The sequence below is a fragment of the Schistocerca americana genome, chromosome 3 (assembly GCF_021461395.2).
Source record: "Schistocerca americana isolate TAMUIC-IGC-003095 chromosome 3, iqSchAmer2.1, whole genome shotgun sequence".
In the NCBI taxonomy this organism is placed as follows: Eukaryota; Metazoa; Arthropoda; class Insecta; order Orthoptera; family Acrididae; genus Schistocerca; species Schistocerca americana.
The window spans coordinates 692,156,903-692,174,401 of NC_060121.1; the positions used below are offsets into that span (position 1 = coordinate 692,156,903).

Genomic DNA, 17,499 nt, shown 5'->3' on the forward strand with positions numbered 1-17,499 from the left:
GCTGCAGCAGTTTCCTTCTAGCATTTGCTTGTTGGTGACTAATGCTTACACACTGATTGATTTGTTCGCCGGTTACTGGGTGCAGTCCGGTGGAGAGTTTGTATGGCCGCCCGCTGCATGATTTTTGGATTCTTCCGACAGCTGCTGATGGGGAACCCATCGAATCTGACTCGGCACCCCAATCTCCACATTCGTCAGTGGATGAGTCCCCATCCATGCTAATGCCAGCAGACCAACCCTCAACTGGCTTCTGCAATCTTCCCACCCCCCTTGACGGTGCTGGTAGTGAATAAAAAGTGATTGGGTTAGTGTAAGACACCTGCATGTACATCTACATATATGTACATACACCGCAAGCCACCGTACGATGCGTGGCGAAAGGCGGCATGAACCCTGTACTGAATGGTGAGCCTCTTGCAGAATTTGTTGGCCCTGAAAGCAGAAATACTGCCCACATAATGTGCAGAGCAAAACGCCTAAAGCACTCTTCTGTAAATACGTTAACTATTGACAGATGAACAGTGCGTCTTGAATTCAGAAGTAAAAACCGCTGAGCACTTTGTCATTCGGTCGAAGGAACATGTTTCGGCTAAATCCAAGAGCAGATGCGACAGTGTTTGCCAGACTTAAAATAAACATATTCTTAATTAGTATTCTGACTATTGTTCTCTGTAGTCTAGTAATTCTCGGTGTTAAAGAATTTGCTTAACAGAAAAGTTTGCGTAACGTTGTCAAACGGTGCACTCAGTGCAGAAGGTGAAGGTGAAAAGTTACGTACGCACTTTATTACTTCCTCGAACGTACATAGCGTTATCTTTTAGTTACATTATTCCTATAACACGTGTTCATTAGAAGAAGTATTTAACTAATGAAGGACTCGAGTGGCTCGCGAATGAAGATCCAGATTTTATGAAAGATGAAGGCAGTTTACCGGATGACAATGTTGATAAGGATGAGGAGGTAATTACTCGTAGTGACCATGGCGCTGAAAGTGAAAAAGAGTGAGAGTCAGACGGAAATGAAGATAACAATTGTCAATTAGCGCTCTTCTGGTGATTGATTTGTGAGAAGTTCAAAAAATGGCTCAAATGGCTCTGAGAACTATGGGACTCAACTGCTGAGGTCATTAGTCCCCTAGAACTTAGAACTAGTTAAACCTAACTAACCTAAGGACATCACAAACATTCATGCCCGAGGCAGGATTCGAACCTGCGACCGTAGCGGTCTTGCGGTTCCAGACTGCAGCGCCTTTAACCGCACGGCCACTTCGGCCGGCTTGTGAGAAGTAACAAAGATTCTAAAATGGAGGAAAACTATTAGCTCAGCCACAAGCAAAGCGAGAAGTAAAATTATTGTAGAAACGTTTTCAGGACCCAAGGCTACAGGAATGTAGCAACTGAAATTTCTGGATTCAGTAAGACAATTAGAATGTAAGAGATTGATAACATTGTAAAATACACGAAAAATATGAGGGCTATTTCGAAAATAATGCCCAACTGATCGCGAAATGGAAACTATAGTGAAAATCCGACGATGCCTTGCACAGGTGTTTTGAGAAGTGCCTCTAGAATGCCTATTGGTCGCGCCGCGTCGCTCTATTCACTTCTGAGCACAAAGTGAGCATGTGAAGATGCCTGGAACAGTATTGTACCCTGACAAGTACGTGTGACTGCTGTGATGTTTCGCCTGATTTCATGCAAACTATCGTAACATACCCGTCACGCATTTGATTCTTCATGACATTCTCTGGCACACGCTGCAGAGGCAAAGAAGAAGCCCCTGAACCGTTTTCGATGGGAAGCGTTTGATCACCCATCATAAGGCCCAGACTTGGCTCACTGTGATTCTCGTCTCTGCTCACATGAACCACTGACTGTGAAGACAATATTTTGGCACATATATCAAACTGCAGACCAGCGTACGGAAGCGGCAAAATCACAGGCGGCTGCCTTATATGACGCAAGTATTGGGAAGTTGGTACAACGCTACGACAAATGTCTAAGTTGGAACAGCGACTATGTAGAGAAGTAACTGGAAGATGTTGCAAACGAATCACTTTTGTGTTTCATTGTGGTTTCTGTTTCGCGACCAATTGGGTTTTACCCCCTCGTACATTCAGCTCAAACCCGAATTTGCTGATTATCAGAGAGAAACAGATTAAAAAGAGGTGAAGAGAAATGAGATCCTGGCACTCCTTTGCTTATTTTTTCGGAATGAAGAATGCTAATCACGTGAATGTAATGGAGCTGTGGAATACCGATTTATCAGAAATCGATACTGCAAGAGCTGCGATGAGCTGCAAGTGATTCCTTTTCCCACTACATTGTATTCGTTTCGGAGATAACAGAAAGATATCGGGTAAGTTAGTTGCAGTACGTTCAATTTTAGATGAATTTGTGATCGATCGGAAAATTTCGTACAATCTCAGTGAGTTGGAAACCACTGATGAGAAACATCGAGCTCTTCTAGATCGTGGATTTCTACATTCCCCACAAACCTACCAAATGTGTCATTAGGATATTTCTACTTTGTGATGTGAAAATATTTTTTTTACATTCAACCACTCCTATTCAACAAACCTGCCAAATATGGTATTGGGATATTTCCACTTTGTGATCTGAAAATATTTATTACATTCAACCTCTCCTATTCAACAAACACGCTAAATATGGCATTAGGATATTTCCACTTTTTGATATGAAGACATTTTTGTATATTCAACCTTCAAGTCTGTTGTAGAAAGCAGCTAGATGGACCTTGTGCAGTCTCAAATTCAGCATCACAGTTTATAGACTAGTGGGCCGTATAAAAGAACGCGATAGGAGTATAACAATGGACAACTGGTGCACAAGTTGCCCCTTGACTTTGTTACAGTTACAGAAAAGTCTTGTGTTTATTGGGACACGCAGAACGAAAAAACGTAAAGTATCCTTGGAATTATACGCTCTTTGGGTATAAGAAGGATCTGACATTGGTTTCCACGTGCCGAAGAAGAACAAGACGATTCTGATGCTGCCAACTATCATTATTCCGGTAACACCGATGAAGAATCGCGGAAGTCAGATATTGTGTTATCTTACAGTGCCATGAAGGGGTCGTTGATACTGTCGACCAAAGTTGCGGCACATATTCTGTGGCTCGTATAACAAGAAGACGGCCTTTCGCAATCTTTTTCGCTCCAATGGACATTGCGGGCATCAATTCACAGATCCTTCTTTTTACTACAATGTAGTGAATACAGCAACTGTGCAAGCTGTTAAAACATGGTTTCCGTAGGCATCCAAAGCGAGTATTTTTTTTCAACCCTGATTTAGAAACAAATTCGTTTTGCCTTTTTGTACAGTATCATTTACGCACTTGGTTTTTAGCTGAATTTATTATTAAAAGTGTCAATAATAGGCTTATTGATTTATGAAACATTTTTTTGCATTGAAAGTGATCACGATGTCCTCATATTTCTTAAGCAGATATTTAATAAAATCAGATAGTACTTTGAACTGAGGCGATAATGTATTTTTTGTATTAATTAGACAAAAAATTAATATTTTGATGTTATTAATAACTTCAGTGATTGTATATCTGCCATTTAAAAAATAAACTAATTAAAACAATACTGACAGGAGTTCACATGAAAATTATTTTAGAACCAAGTAACATAAAATGAAAAACGGACACGTGGTCTAGGGGTAGCGTCTTCGGTCCCGGGTTCGATCCCCGACACTATCTAAATTTTGATAAATAATCAGCATTGGCGGCCGAAGACTTCCGGCATAAAAAGTCAGCCTCATTCTGCCAACGGCCTTGTCAAAGAGGGCGAAGGAGCGGATAGAGGTTCAGGGCGATCTCTTGCCCTAGGGGTGGGATTGCCCCTAAAGGCGGAAGAATCAGCAATGATCAACGACATGAGGATGCAGAAGGCAATGGAAACCACTGCATTAAAGACACATAACGTGTATCCACAGGACATGTGGCCTGTAATTGAAGAAGTGTCATGATGATCCCTCCATTGGCAAAAGATTCCGGAATAGTCCCCCATTCGGATCTCCGGGAGGGGACTGCCAAGGGGGAGTTTACCATGAGAAAAAGATTGAATAATCAACGAAAGGATAACGTTCTACGAGTGAGGGCGTGGAATGTCAGAAGCTTGAACGTGGTAGGGAAACTAGAAAATCTGAAAATGGAAACGCAAAGGCTCAATCTAGATATAGTAGGGGTCAGTGAAGTGAAGTGGAAGGAAGACAAGGATTTCTGGTCAGATGAGTATCGGGTAATATCAACAGCAGCAGAAAATGGTATAACAGCTGTAGGATTCGTTATGAATAGGAACGTAGGGCAGAGGGTGTGTTACTGTGAACAGTTCAGTAACCGGGTTGTTCTAATCAGAATCGACAGCAGACTAACACCGACAACGATAGTTCAGGTATACATGCCGACGTCGCAAGCTGAAGATGAACAGATAGAGAAAGTGTATGAGGATATTGAAAGGGTAATGCAATACGTAAAGAGGGACGAAAATCTAATAGTCATGGGCGACTGGAATGCAGTTGTAGGGGAAGGAGTAGAATAAAAGGTTACAGGAGAACGTGGGCTTGGGACAAGGAATGAAGAGGAGAAAGATTAATTGAGTTCTGCAACAAGTTTCAGCTAGTAATAGCGAATACCCTGTTCAAGAATCACAAGAGGAGGAGGTATACTTGGAAAAGGCCGGGAGATACGGGAATATTTCAATTAGATTATATCATGGTCAGACAGAGATTCCGAAATCAGACACTGGACTGTAAGGCGTACCCAGGAGCAGATATAGACTCAGATCACAATATAGTAGTGATGAAGAGTAGGCTGAAGTTCAAGACATTAGTCAGGAAGAATCAATACGCTAAGAAGTGGGATACGGAAGTACTAAGGAATGACGAGATACGTTTGAAGTTCTCTAACGCTATAGGTACAGCAATAAGGAATAGCGCAGTAGGCAGTACAGTTGAAGAGGAATGGACATCTCTAAAAAGGGCCATCACAGAAGTTGGGAAGGAAAACATAGGTACAAAGAAGGTAACTGCGACGAAACCATGGGTAACAGAAGAAATACTTCAGTTGATTGATGAAAGGAGGAAGTACAAACATGTTCCGGGAAAATCAGGAATACAGAAATACAAGTCGCTGAGGAATGAAATAAATAGGAAGTGCAGGGATGCTAAGACGAAATGGCTGCAGGAAAAATGTGAAGACATCGAAAAAGATATGATTGTCGGAAGGACAGACTCAGCAACAACCTTTGGTGACATTAAAAGCATCGGTGGTAACATTAAGACTGCAACGGGAATTCCACTGTTAAATGCAGAGGAGAGAGCAGATAGGTGGAAAGAATACATTGAAAGCCTCTATGTGGGTGAAGATTTGTCTGATGTGATAGAAGAAGAAACAGGAGTCGATTTAGAAGAGATAGGGGATCCAGTATTAGAATCGGAATTTAAAAGAGCTTTGGAGGACATAAGGTCAAATATGGCAGAAGGGATAGATAACATTCCATCAGAAGTTCTAAAATCATTGGGGGAAGTGGCAACAAAACGACTATTCACGTTGGTGTGTAGAATATATGAGTCTGGCGACATACCATCTAACTTTCGGAAAAGCATCATCCACACAATTCCGAAGACGGAAAGAGCTGACAAGTGCGAGAATTATCGCACAATCAGCTTAACAGCTCATGCATCGAAGCTGCTTACAAGAATAATATACAGAAGAATGGAAAAGAAAATTGAGAATGCGCTAGGTGACGATCAGTTTGGCTTTAGGAAAAGTAAAGGGACGAGAGAGGCAATTCTGACGTTACTGCTAATAATGGAAGCAAGGATAAAGAAAAATCAAAACACTTTCATAGCATTTGTCGACCTGGAAAAAGCGTTCGACAATATAAAATGGTGCAAGCTGTTCGAGATTCTGAAAAAAGTAGGGGTAAGCTATAGGGAGGACGGGTCATATACAATATGTACAACAATCAAGAGGGAATAATAAGAGTGGACGATCAAGAACGAAGTGCTCGTATTAAGAAGGGTGTAAGACAAGGCTGTAGTCTTTCGCCCCTACTCTTCAATCTATACATCGATGAAGCAATGGTGGAAATAAAAGAAAGGTTCAGGAGTGGAATTAAAATACAAGGTGAAAGGATATCAATGATACGATTCGCTGATGACATTGCTATCCTGAGTGAAAGTGAAGAAGAATTAAATGATCTGCTGAAAGGAAGGAACAGTCTAATGAGTACACAGTATGGTTTGAGAGTAAATCGGAGAAAGACGAAGGTAATGAGAAGTAGTAGAAATGATAACAGCGAGAAACTTATCATTAGGATTGATGGTCACGAAGTCAATGAAGTTAAGGAATTCTGCTACCTAGGCAGTAAAATAACCAATGACGGACGGAGCAAGGAGGACATCAAAAGCAGACTCGCTATGGCAAAAAAGGCATTTCTGGCCAAGGTAAGTCTACTAATATCAAATACCGGCCTTAATTTGAGGGTCGGCCGCGGTGGTCTCGCGGTTCTAGGCGCGCAGTCCGGAACCGTGCGACTGCTACGGTCGCAGGTTCGAATCCTGCCTCGGGCATGGATGTGTGTGATGTCCTTAGGTTAGTTAGGTTTAAGTAGTTCTAAATTCTAGGGGACTTATGACCACAGCAGTTGAGTCCCATAGTGCTCAGAGCCATTTGAACCATTTGAAGCTTAATTTGAGGAAGAAATTTCTGAGGATGTACGTCTGGAGTACAGCATTGTATGGTAGTGAAACATGGACTGTGGGAAAACCGGAACAGAAGAGAATCGAAGCATTTGAGATGTGGTGCTATAGACGAATGTTGAAAATTAGGTGGACTGATTAGGTAAGGAATGAGGAGGTTCTATGCAGAATCGGAGATGAAAGGAATATGTGGAAAACACTGATAAGGAGAAGGGACAGGATGATAGGACATCTGTTAAGACATGAGGGAGCTTTAGAGGGCAAAAACTGTAGAGGAAGACAGAGATTGGAATAAGTCAAGCAAATAATTGAGGACGTAGGTTGCAAGTGCTACTCTGAGATGAAGAAGTTAGCACAGGAAAGGAATTCGTGGCGGGCCGCATCAAACCAGATAAAAGGTGCACTTAGTGTGCCATGCAGCTACTTCTGCACCACGAATATGTGAGCGTGATGGAGGGTCCAGTAAACAAACCTTCTTTGTTTCTAGAGAATGACAAACGTCAGATAGTTTTGGATACCACCGTTGACCAATGCCCGTTGCAGATCTGCCTGGCTCAGACTAATCTGGGAAGGTACCAACAATCAAATCTGGGTTCCCCCCAAAGGCAGTAATGTCAACTGTTTGGCTATTTATTTATTTCATCTCAAAATTTCTTCAGTTTAGTAGGCAGTTGACCATTAACCTGACATACTATATTGATTTGCTGAAGGAAGTATTGAAGATGATTTAGTATGTACATGATAGCATAAGAAGTGTTTGTGTTTTACTATAACAAACTGATTGTAAGGATACTAATGAAAACAAAACATTGAGCGTAATAAACATTGTAGAATTTAAACTCTAAATATTCCTTGTTATTTGTAAATATGTAGAGTTGTAAGAATTTTGGATGACTCTACATATTTCCAAACAACAAGGAATGTTTAGAGTTTACATTCTACAATGTTAATTACACTCAATGTGTTTTTTTTCTGTAGTAGCCTTACAACCAGTTTGTTGTAGTAAAACAGAATCACTTTTTATGCTCGCTCTCCCTCTCTCTCACACAGTATATATATATATATATATATATATATATATATATATTCGCGCACTCGGACTTCGCAGTACGAGTCCTCAAATTTCCGACAATTTTGCATTTTCGAATTTCCTACCAGTGCCATACTGCACTCTTTTTTTTAATTCCTCGCCATATTGATGACATCATAGCCCCTGCATCTAGGCAAGGCTCTAGCCCGCTTGTAGGAAATCCAATGAGAAAATGTCGAAGTGTGCCATAATGCCTGTTTCTCCAACTACACTGTACCAGTTTGTTATCCAGTATTCAGTATTTTTAGATCATTGGAGAGCTTTAACGGTACCCGTCAGTGGGTGCAGTCTCATTCCGTTTTGTTTGTCTATCTGCTCAACTTCTTTTCCCCATTTGCTCAACTTCTTTTCCCCATTGAGTACGCTTAAAACATGCTTGCAGGACGACACAGTTTATTAGATATTTTACTGTTTAATTTAAAACTAAACATTACTTTCTAGAGAAGCAGTTGTATGCTTCAATAAACTGTGGGACTCCCTGCAGTTTTGCTTACTGAAATGGAGAAAGATTTGGAAAAATGGGAAAAGCTTCGAAGCAGTTGTGAAGCAATGTGTTGCATAGTATTACTGCTGAAGAAACGTGAAACTACCATTTAGCATTTGAACTGTGGGGAATCCTCATCTACATATTTTTTAAATCCATGTAGTGTCTATTAATTGCGTGTGGTGAGCAGCTGGTACTCACTAATGCCGTTGAAGATCTTGTAGCCGGAGAGAGGCGTAACCAGGCCTTTCTTGATGATCACGTCCAGGATGATGCTGGATAACACACTCGCCGTTCCGCCGACCACGTAAGGCAGTGCCGACAGTGCTGCGTTCTGCAACAGTGGTACAGCACATTAGTTACACAGTATGTCTGCGATTTATAGCCGGATCGGAGAAAACTCCTGATCTTAATGGAAACATTCGTAACCCATGACCACCATCTCACAATCTAGATTTGTGTTTTAAAAAATGTTGCTACTGACTAATGTGAATGACAATTCGGCAACAAGTAGGATTCATATGGTACATTTCTTCGTTTAGGTTCCCTGCGAAGGAAGTAAAATTATAGAACATTGTCAACTATTGTTCTATTCGTGCCCTTCCAAAAATGACCAAGCCGGTTGATCAGGAGATTAATGGTGACGTGAAGGTTCACATGGAGGGAAACAGTGATCTCTTTCCTGTCAGTAATAGCAAAAAGTGAGCGATTACATCCACATTCCTATATTACACATTTAGTATTAATTTAACAAATATGAGGTTATAAGAGTGATATTTCACTCTGCAGTGGAATGTACGTTGATTTGAAACTTCCTGGAAATGAAAGGTGTGTGGCGGACTGGGACTTGAAACTGGCATCTCTGCCTTTCGTAGACAAGTGATCTGCCAACTGAGCCAGTCCGGCGAGATTCGCGACCTACGCTCACAGCTGCACTTCCTCCAGCACCTCTTTTCCTACCTTCAGAGTTCTCCCGCATACCTTGCCATACTAGCATTCCTCGGTTCGAGTCACACGTGTATGTATTGATAGTATACGTGGCCTTAAAAGTTTTAATAAACGTGACGTTACTTCCCGTACTTTTAGTGCTGTTGAAGTATTCAGTAAGAGCATCGGTACTTCTTCTTATTATTATTCTACAAGGCCTTTTTTATTGAGGACCCATGGACGTCGTAAGGTGGTTCAAGATGAAGATATTTATGTATGGTGTAAACAATCTGCTGTACGTAAAAATGTGCGACTTGTTGGCGATTTTACCGTATATTATCATAACTAAACACTCCTGATTTGCCAAAAGCAGAGAAGCGATTCTTGGTGTCGCAGCTCTCAGGGGCATCCTGCGATGCTCTCTGTGTGAGGCACCCCTGTGCATCTCTGGGAGTCGCAGCTCGATTGCGTAGCCCTCCTCACAGTTGTATGTGTCATGTGGCCTAGGACTCGTTTCTCCGTCAAACTAGCATGTTCATACTTCTGACATTCAAACCTCCACACAAGCGATAAAAATTTATAAAGTTAAAAAATTACGGTTTCCGAAATATGTATTTGTAATTTAGTAGTACCGGTTCAGTTATCGATCCAAAAGAAGGATGTGAAATACGTATCTTATTTTGTTGCCTCTAGCCTCGTGTCGTGCGTCCATTCGCTGATATACGAGGGCAGTTCAATAAGTAATGCAACACATTTTTTTCTGAAACAGGGGTTGTTTTATTCAGCATTGAAAGACACCAGGTTATTCCCCAGGCTTTTAGCTACACAACACTATTTTTCAACGTAATCTCCATTCAATGCTACGGCCTTAAGCCACCTTGAAATGAGGGCCTGTATGCCTGCACGGTACCATTCCACTGGTCGATGTCGGAGCCAACGTCGTACTGCATCAATAACTTCTTCATCATCCGCGTAGTGCCTCCCACGGATTGCGTCCTTCATTGGGCCACGCATATGGAAATCCGACGGTGCGAGACCGGGGCTGTAGGGTGCATGAGGAAGAACAGTCCACCGAAGTTTTGTGAGCTCCTCTCAGGTGCGAAGGCTTGTGTGAGGTCTTGCGTTGTCATGAAGAAGGAGAAGTTCGTTCAGATTTTTGTGCCTACGAACACGCTGAAGTCGTTTCTTCAATTTCTGAAGAGTAGCACAATACACTTCAGAGTTGATCGTTTGACCATGGGGAAGGACATCGAACAGAATAACCCCTTCAGCGTCCCAGAAGACTGTAACCATGACTTTACCGGCTGAGGGTATGGCTTTAAACTTTTTCTTGGTAGGGGAGTGGGTGTGGCGCCACTCCATTGATTGCCGTTTTGTTCCAGGTTCGAAGTGATGAACCCATGTTTCATCGCCTGTAACAATCTTTGACAAGAAATTGTCACCCTCAGCCACATGACGAGCAAGCAATTCCGCACAGATGGTTCTCCTTTGCTCTTTATGGTGTTCGGTTAGACAACGAGGGACCCAGCGGGAACAAACCTTTGAATATCCCAACTGGTGAACAATTGTGACAGCACTACCAACAGAGATGTCAAGTTGAGCACTGAGTTGTTTGATGGTGATCCGTCGATCATCTCGAACGAGTGTGTTCGCACGCTCCGCCATTGCAGGAGTCACAGCTGTGCACGGCCGGCCTGCACGCGGGAGATCAGACAGTCTTGCTTGACCTTGCGGCGATGATGATACACGCTTTGCCCAACGACTCACCGTGCTTTTGTCCACTGCCAGATCACCGTAGACATTCTGCAAGCGCCTATGAATATCTGAGATGCCCTGGTTTTCCGCCAAAAGAAACTCGATCACTGCCCGTTGTTTGCAACGCACATCCGTTACAGACGCCATTTTAACAGCTCCGTACAGCGCTGCCACCTGTCGGAAGTCAATGAAACTATACGAGACGTAGCGGTAATGTTTGAAAATATTCCACAAGAAATTTCCGGTTTTTTCAACCAAAATTGGCCGCGAAAAAAAAGTGTTGCATTACTTATTGAACTGCCCTCGTATTACTTCCGACTGCAGCAGAGCTAGCGCTATCACCTGATTATACGGTGAGGTTATCGTCTGAGTTAAATGGCCGATTTCCTGAATGAGTTGTACATTACCAAGTGTGGCGAAATCATACTTCAGCGAGGCAGGAGATACCACTCTGTTACATAACAGAAAGGGAACAGACGTACGTAACAGGTCGTAGGTATGAACTTAGGGAAAACATGAGATGATGCGCGTGATTATCCGAGCGTTCTAGGGCGCTGCAGTCATGGACTGTGCGGCTCGTCCCGGCGGAGGTTCGAGTCCTCCCTCGAGCTTGGGTGTGTGTGTTTGTCCTTAGGATAATTTAGGTAAAATAGTGTGTAAGCTTAGGGACCGATGACCTTAGCAGTTAAGTCCCATAAGATTTCACACGCATAACATAACAAAACATGAGATGAGTTTTGTGGATATGCTTACCTTGCGAATGGGAAACCTGAGGATGGTCGCCATGTAGGTGGGTAGGTAGGTGATCTGGCCGAAGAAGTTCCATCCGATGCCAACGTGCATCATGGCGCACGCCCACACGCCAGGGCACTTTATGACGGAGCACCACGGCACCGGCGGCCTCTTCCGCTGGCCCTGCAACCCGAGAAATAGACTCACTCGGATGGACTTGCATCCAGATGACTAGCAGACGGAAATCATATCCGGAGACTCACAGGCTGAAAGAGATAAGCAGCAAGAAGACCGAACCAACTATTGTACAGGGAGTTCCAAAGTGATCTTTACAACTTTAATCTCGTATACTTCAGAAATGAGAATAGGTAGAAAGATGCAGTTTGCGGCATAATGTTCACACACACGCAGATAAGATTTTAGTAACACACACACACACACACAGATAAGATTTTAGTAACCATTTAACAGATTTCAATGTGTCCGCTATCTGTAGCATACAGAGTATCTAAGCAATATTTCCTTTCTCCGCATGTCCGACGTAGAATATTCTTATTAACGTGTGTATTGCTTCCCTGAAGCAAACTCGCATATCCTACAGGTCCCGCAGGTAAACACCATCCTTCACAAAATTCAAAGAAAATGCTCTAATGGGATTATGGCTGGACACTTTGGGGCCAGGAAATTGACCCTCCTCTGCCAATCCAGCGACCAGTAAATGTGTCATCCAAAGCCTTCCTACCGATCGAAGACCAATAAGGATCATTTGATTGTGTGGGTAACTCCGTAATATTGCCTAAATTGGAGCAGTACGGGATAAAGCAATATTTCGTCCACAAAGGACGGCGTCATAAGGACGGCGACTGTCGATAAATATGAATAAAACAGTTTTCTGAGCCAGCCACATATTTATTTTGCCATCAAGTGTTTCGATGGCGCACACCACCATCTTCGGGTGGAGAACTGTTTAGTTATGTAGCTGGTGTTAGGGAAGAGCATTGACGCCTTTCCACAGAACCAGACAAATTCAACACAGGTTACGTAGCGTCTTTTGCTGGTGGTAAATTTGTGCTTTTAGAAAAGGCACTGTTAAACTAAAAAAAATCTTGAATTTCTGAGAGGAAAGTGTATCTACAGTGGCCGAGCGGTTCTAGGTGCTACAGTCAGGAACCGCGCGACCGCTACGGTCGCAGGATCGAATCCTGCCTCGGACATGGATGTGTGTGATGTCCTTAGGTTAGTTAGATTTAAGTAATTCTAAGTTCTAGGGGACTGATGACTTCAGAAATTAAGTCCCATAGTGCTCAGAGCCATTTGAACCATTTTTTGTATTTGTAGGGAAAGTATAGTTGAAGAAAGACTGCATACTCCTGTTTGTTGTATGTGCTCTCCACTGTACACTTTGTTTACGAAACGAAGCCTATGAGGAAGAAGAAAGATTACTACATGGTGATGGAATCGCAGATTAATCGGTAAGCATTTTAAATTATGGTTTCGAGAATTTGTTTTTCAAAAGCGTTTGTCTCGAAATGACTTTTTTCACATTTGCATGCACTCTAATATAAAAAGTATATAACCAATCCTTATGAAAATTGATAGCATGACTATAAAATTACAAATTATATGGGCCAACCAGTGAGATGATATCATAATTTTAAGGGTTTTTTCATTGCATAATTACAGAAAAATTTCATGAAAATCGAAGTAAATTTTTCCAACGCCTGCACAATTTTTAATTTTCATTATTTTCACCTGCATTGAGGTTCACATTCTTAGAAAATAATTTTTTAATGTAAAGTCAAAACCTTTTTGATTTCATATGGAACTCGGAATGGCTACAGTGCACGCAGTTGGATAACTATATTCACAACCTTCAGCGAACATCACAGCATAACTTCGTTATTTTTGGCTCAAATTATTTAAAAAATTCACAAAAACTGTTAGAAATATGGATAAAATGATTTTATTAAATTCTCATTAATTGTACCCACCAAAAAAATATCCCAAAAAATCAATGTCAAACAGCCCCCTAAATTGGTTTCCCCCCTGAAAATGTACATGAATGTAAAATTGTGCGCTTTGAGACATGGCAGTCATATTTCATTCCACTGTCCATGCTCATTATTGACTGTAGTATTACATCATACGTAAGTTAACGCAAAAAGTAATGTACTGTTTATTAGGGGTGAAAAATACACCGTACAATATTTTCTGTTCGTTGATGCAATCCGCATAGCAATCAAACTTATGGTTATACTTGGGTTCGTAGTGGAGAATTTCAATATACTTGCGTTTAATGCTTTAAGTCCTGCCTAGCAGAGTGCCACGACTTCGTAGACAGTATTTTGGGAAAACAATTACTGTGTACTGATGTCTCCAGAAAAATGTAGACACTCCTTGATAGTCAATATTAGTGGAACAAAATTAAACAAAATGACACACCGCTACAATTCTTGCACCGGATGGGGGGGGGGGGGGGGGGGAGCGGAGGTTATTATTTTATGTGATAAAAAAGTGACCCCATTACCAGTCGAACGACGTCGATGCCGATGAACTGGTAACAGAATTACGGCTGTCAGTGTTGCCAGTGTGATAACCGCACGGGACGCCTCGGTTGTTTCTTCTAGCTAGTTGCAACCGAGCAGCGCTGGAAGCAGGACTTGTTGACGTTTTTAGTCGGCTAGAACTTTCCTTATGCACATCCTCAACAATATCGTTGGCTTCAAATTTATCCTGAATACAATAGCTTGGCGTTGTACCTCCATCATGTTTTCTTACTTTCAATGCCACATCGGTACGTCCTTGCGTTGTTCGAACAACATCTTACTTTATTCATTGCTGCACTGTCGTCTGCTAGAAAACGAGCCGCAAGATCTGTTGAGAGAACAATGGACAACGCAACGCGCAAAACGGCAATGGTGTGTCATGTTGTTCCGAAGATGTTAACTATCAAAGAGTGTCTACATTTTCTGACCGCTCTGTTTTTGCGGATCGTATGAAGACTCCATGAATTCTGGTAATAGGCACACTTGTTTTGATCGAAAATATATCAACGTCATTGAAACACAGGGCCTCGACAACACAGTCTGTTTATACTGGACGAGTTTAGTATTTATTTGCTAGCCAAACATCCCATGCCTATTATTTGATTCAAAGTATACGAATGTGCCGCCAGAAGGAGCTCAACGACAGCACAGCTCGTGCGGTGAAAGAAAAGCAGTGGAATTTTACGAAGCTTTGTCAGTGAACTCTCACTCTCGACTAACAAAACAAAGTGGTGCCAGTCAGAGAATGACGGTGCTTGCCTTTGGCTTAGCTAACTGCCTCTGCAGCGAGCCCTTTTCTGTACAGATATACTTGTGCTTTACACCTTACTTGTAAATACCGCTGGAAAACTTGTACATAGGTGTAAGAATTATAACTTCGCAAAAAGGAGGACGTCAGTTCCCTACGTTTACAACAACAATGAGTCGCAATTAGAACCAGTCAACACTAATACGTGGGTGTTACACTCAGTGAATAACAAATTGAATGATTACACTGGCTCAGTCATAAGTAAATCATGTGGTACACTTTGATTGGTTAAAATATACTGGGAAATGAAGGCAGTCTACAAAGGAGGTAAAAGGATCTTGACTGCCTGAGCAGACAGCTCTAGAGAGATCTAATCGACTGAGTAGTCAATTACTTCTTTCTAGAACACCCTGCTCAATCAGCCCAGCACCTATCTTCATCGCGGACTAGAGGGTCTGAAGATGATGTAAGTATAATAAATTGAAACCGGTCACCAGTTTAAATAAAATATTTATGCGATAAAGATTGTTTTTGTAAAATTTTATTGATATACCTGAGATCGCTGTGTTCCGTTCCAGAAAATGTTTACTCACAGATTTAATTGACTTATGGAAAAGCGTCGCCGAAATGCTGAAAGTCGTGAATCGGCACTGGTTGGACGATAAACGCCAGTTATCTCACGAAAGCCTACCTAAGAAGTTTCAAGACCCAATATTAGGAGAAGAATCCCCAAATAGAACGGAGCCTCCTACAAGACAAGATTAAACTAACTGCAGCGCGGACACAGGCATTTTGTAGCCATCGGAAAAATGCTCCTATCGGACCCCAAAAAGGCACATATACCGCTGTTTAAAGGACTCTCACTGGTAAGTGGGGTACCAGCTGCCTCATTCCACCTTCCTCAGCATCTTTAAAAATTTTCCCAAAAATTATGGCATGTCAACGTATTCATGCTCTTTTTAACGTGCAATCCACCTTTCACTCCCACAAACTCCTCAAACTCTAACAAGTCCATCCACTCCCACTTGCCCATTGTCACTCTCTTATTCATCCCATCTTATTGTCATTATCTCTGTTTCTCTGTAACCGTCATTGTCTCCTGTCTCACAGCCACAGTCCCTTCGTTCTGTCCCAATACTACTGTCTCCTAACATTGTCACTGTCTCCCTCCTTCTCTCTTTTACAGCTACTATCTCATTCATTGCTTCCCACTGCTGCCGTCTCTTCTGTCACTTTCTCTTCCTCGTTGTCACTGTCATAGACTCTGTCACTGGCTTTCACTCACTTCCACTTTTTCCTTCTCTTTATTCCTCCCTCACTGGCGTTAGCTTCTTCACTCTTTTCGTACCACTGTTCTGTCGCTATCACTGTGTTTCACTGCCACTGTGTCACTCTCTTTTTCTCACATTAACACTGTCTTCTGCTCTTCTATACCACGACCACAGTCTATTATCTTCCGGTATTATCTACTTTCACGTCTTTTACCCACTGTCAACGTCTCCTTCTCTCTCAGCATAAAAAGGAGCCAATATGTATGCATGCCAACATTTTTGTGAAAATTTTTGAAGGTACTGATCAAGGTAAATGGAGCAGTTGGTACCCACTTTAGCGTCAAGGCCCTTCAAGCAGCAGGATATTCGCCTTTTTGTGTTCTGATAAGAATATTTATTCTTTGGGTGACTTCTTTTCCTTGCTACAGCAAAACATGTCACTCAAATGAAAAGAATTTTATAGATCAGAAAAACTTTGATTGTTTACTTACGTGAAATTGAAATAACACAAAACTAATTTTACGTCTCAGATATGATTTTTTCCATGTACTTCGGAACTCTTCTGATGACGGTAGAGGCTACTTCTCCAAGCTATGTCACTTTATGAACAACATTTTCGCGTCTCCATAGGATTTTACGTGCACATTTTACTTGTGCAAGTACGGTAATTTAGATCCTCTCTGTATCACTCTGTATCACGGAAACGGGTAAAGATATCAAGAAAATTTTCAAGTTCTTTCGAGATCATGATCTTAGGAATATATCGTAAAAATTACAGCCATATACTGTGCATAGCCGTCTTGGATCCGGTGTTTAGTTTTGGTACCCAAAAACCAAATTTTTCGGGTTTTCTAAGAAATCACCAATGAACTAAATGATGCCTCCATAAGCCCCTTAAAGTGCACCGTAGACCATGTCTAATGCAAAGTGGACCAACTGATTTACTTCATTTGCCAAATCTGGATGAAACTTCGGTCCTGCACTATAAGATATTTACCGTAAGATGATCCTTCTGTTGAGTGTACAACTGGCCCCTAGCCCAAGGGCTATCCAACACTCTTGATCTCTTTTATGTGCGGGGGTTTGCAACACACCATGTAGTAGTGCATGTTATAGCATACACACCAGTTCTTCTTGTACTCAGTAAGCGAATAGTAAATGAAGAAACCCTAACATCTTGTCCAATGCGTTCTCTATCATGCAGTTCGCAGTTGT

The 17,499-nt window shown here is 41.8% G+C and overlaps 1 protein-coding gene across 2 annotated transcripts in view; it reads right to left on the reverse strand.

Annotated features, from left to right (window-relative positions):
* LOC124606916 (putative inorganic phosphate cotransporter) overlaps nt 1-17,499 on the reverse strand; it is a 103,858-nt gene that overhangs the window by 49,499 nt on the left and 36,860 nt on the right. For both annotated transcript variants that reach the window (XM_047139024.1, XM_047139025.1), the window contains exons 5-6: nt 11,741-11,902; nt 8,507-8,639 (exon numbers count right to left, since the gene is read on the reverse strand). In XM_047139024.1, the coding sequence (XP_046994980.1) occupies nt 8,507-8,639; nt 11,741-11,902 (295 nt within the window). The remainder of the gene's footprint in view (nt 1-8,506; nt 8,640-11,740; nt 11,903-17,499) is intronic.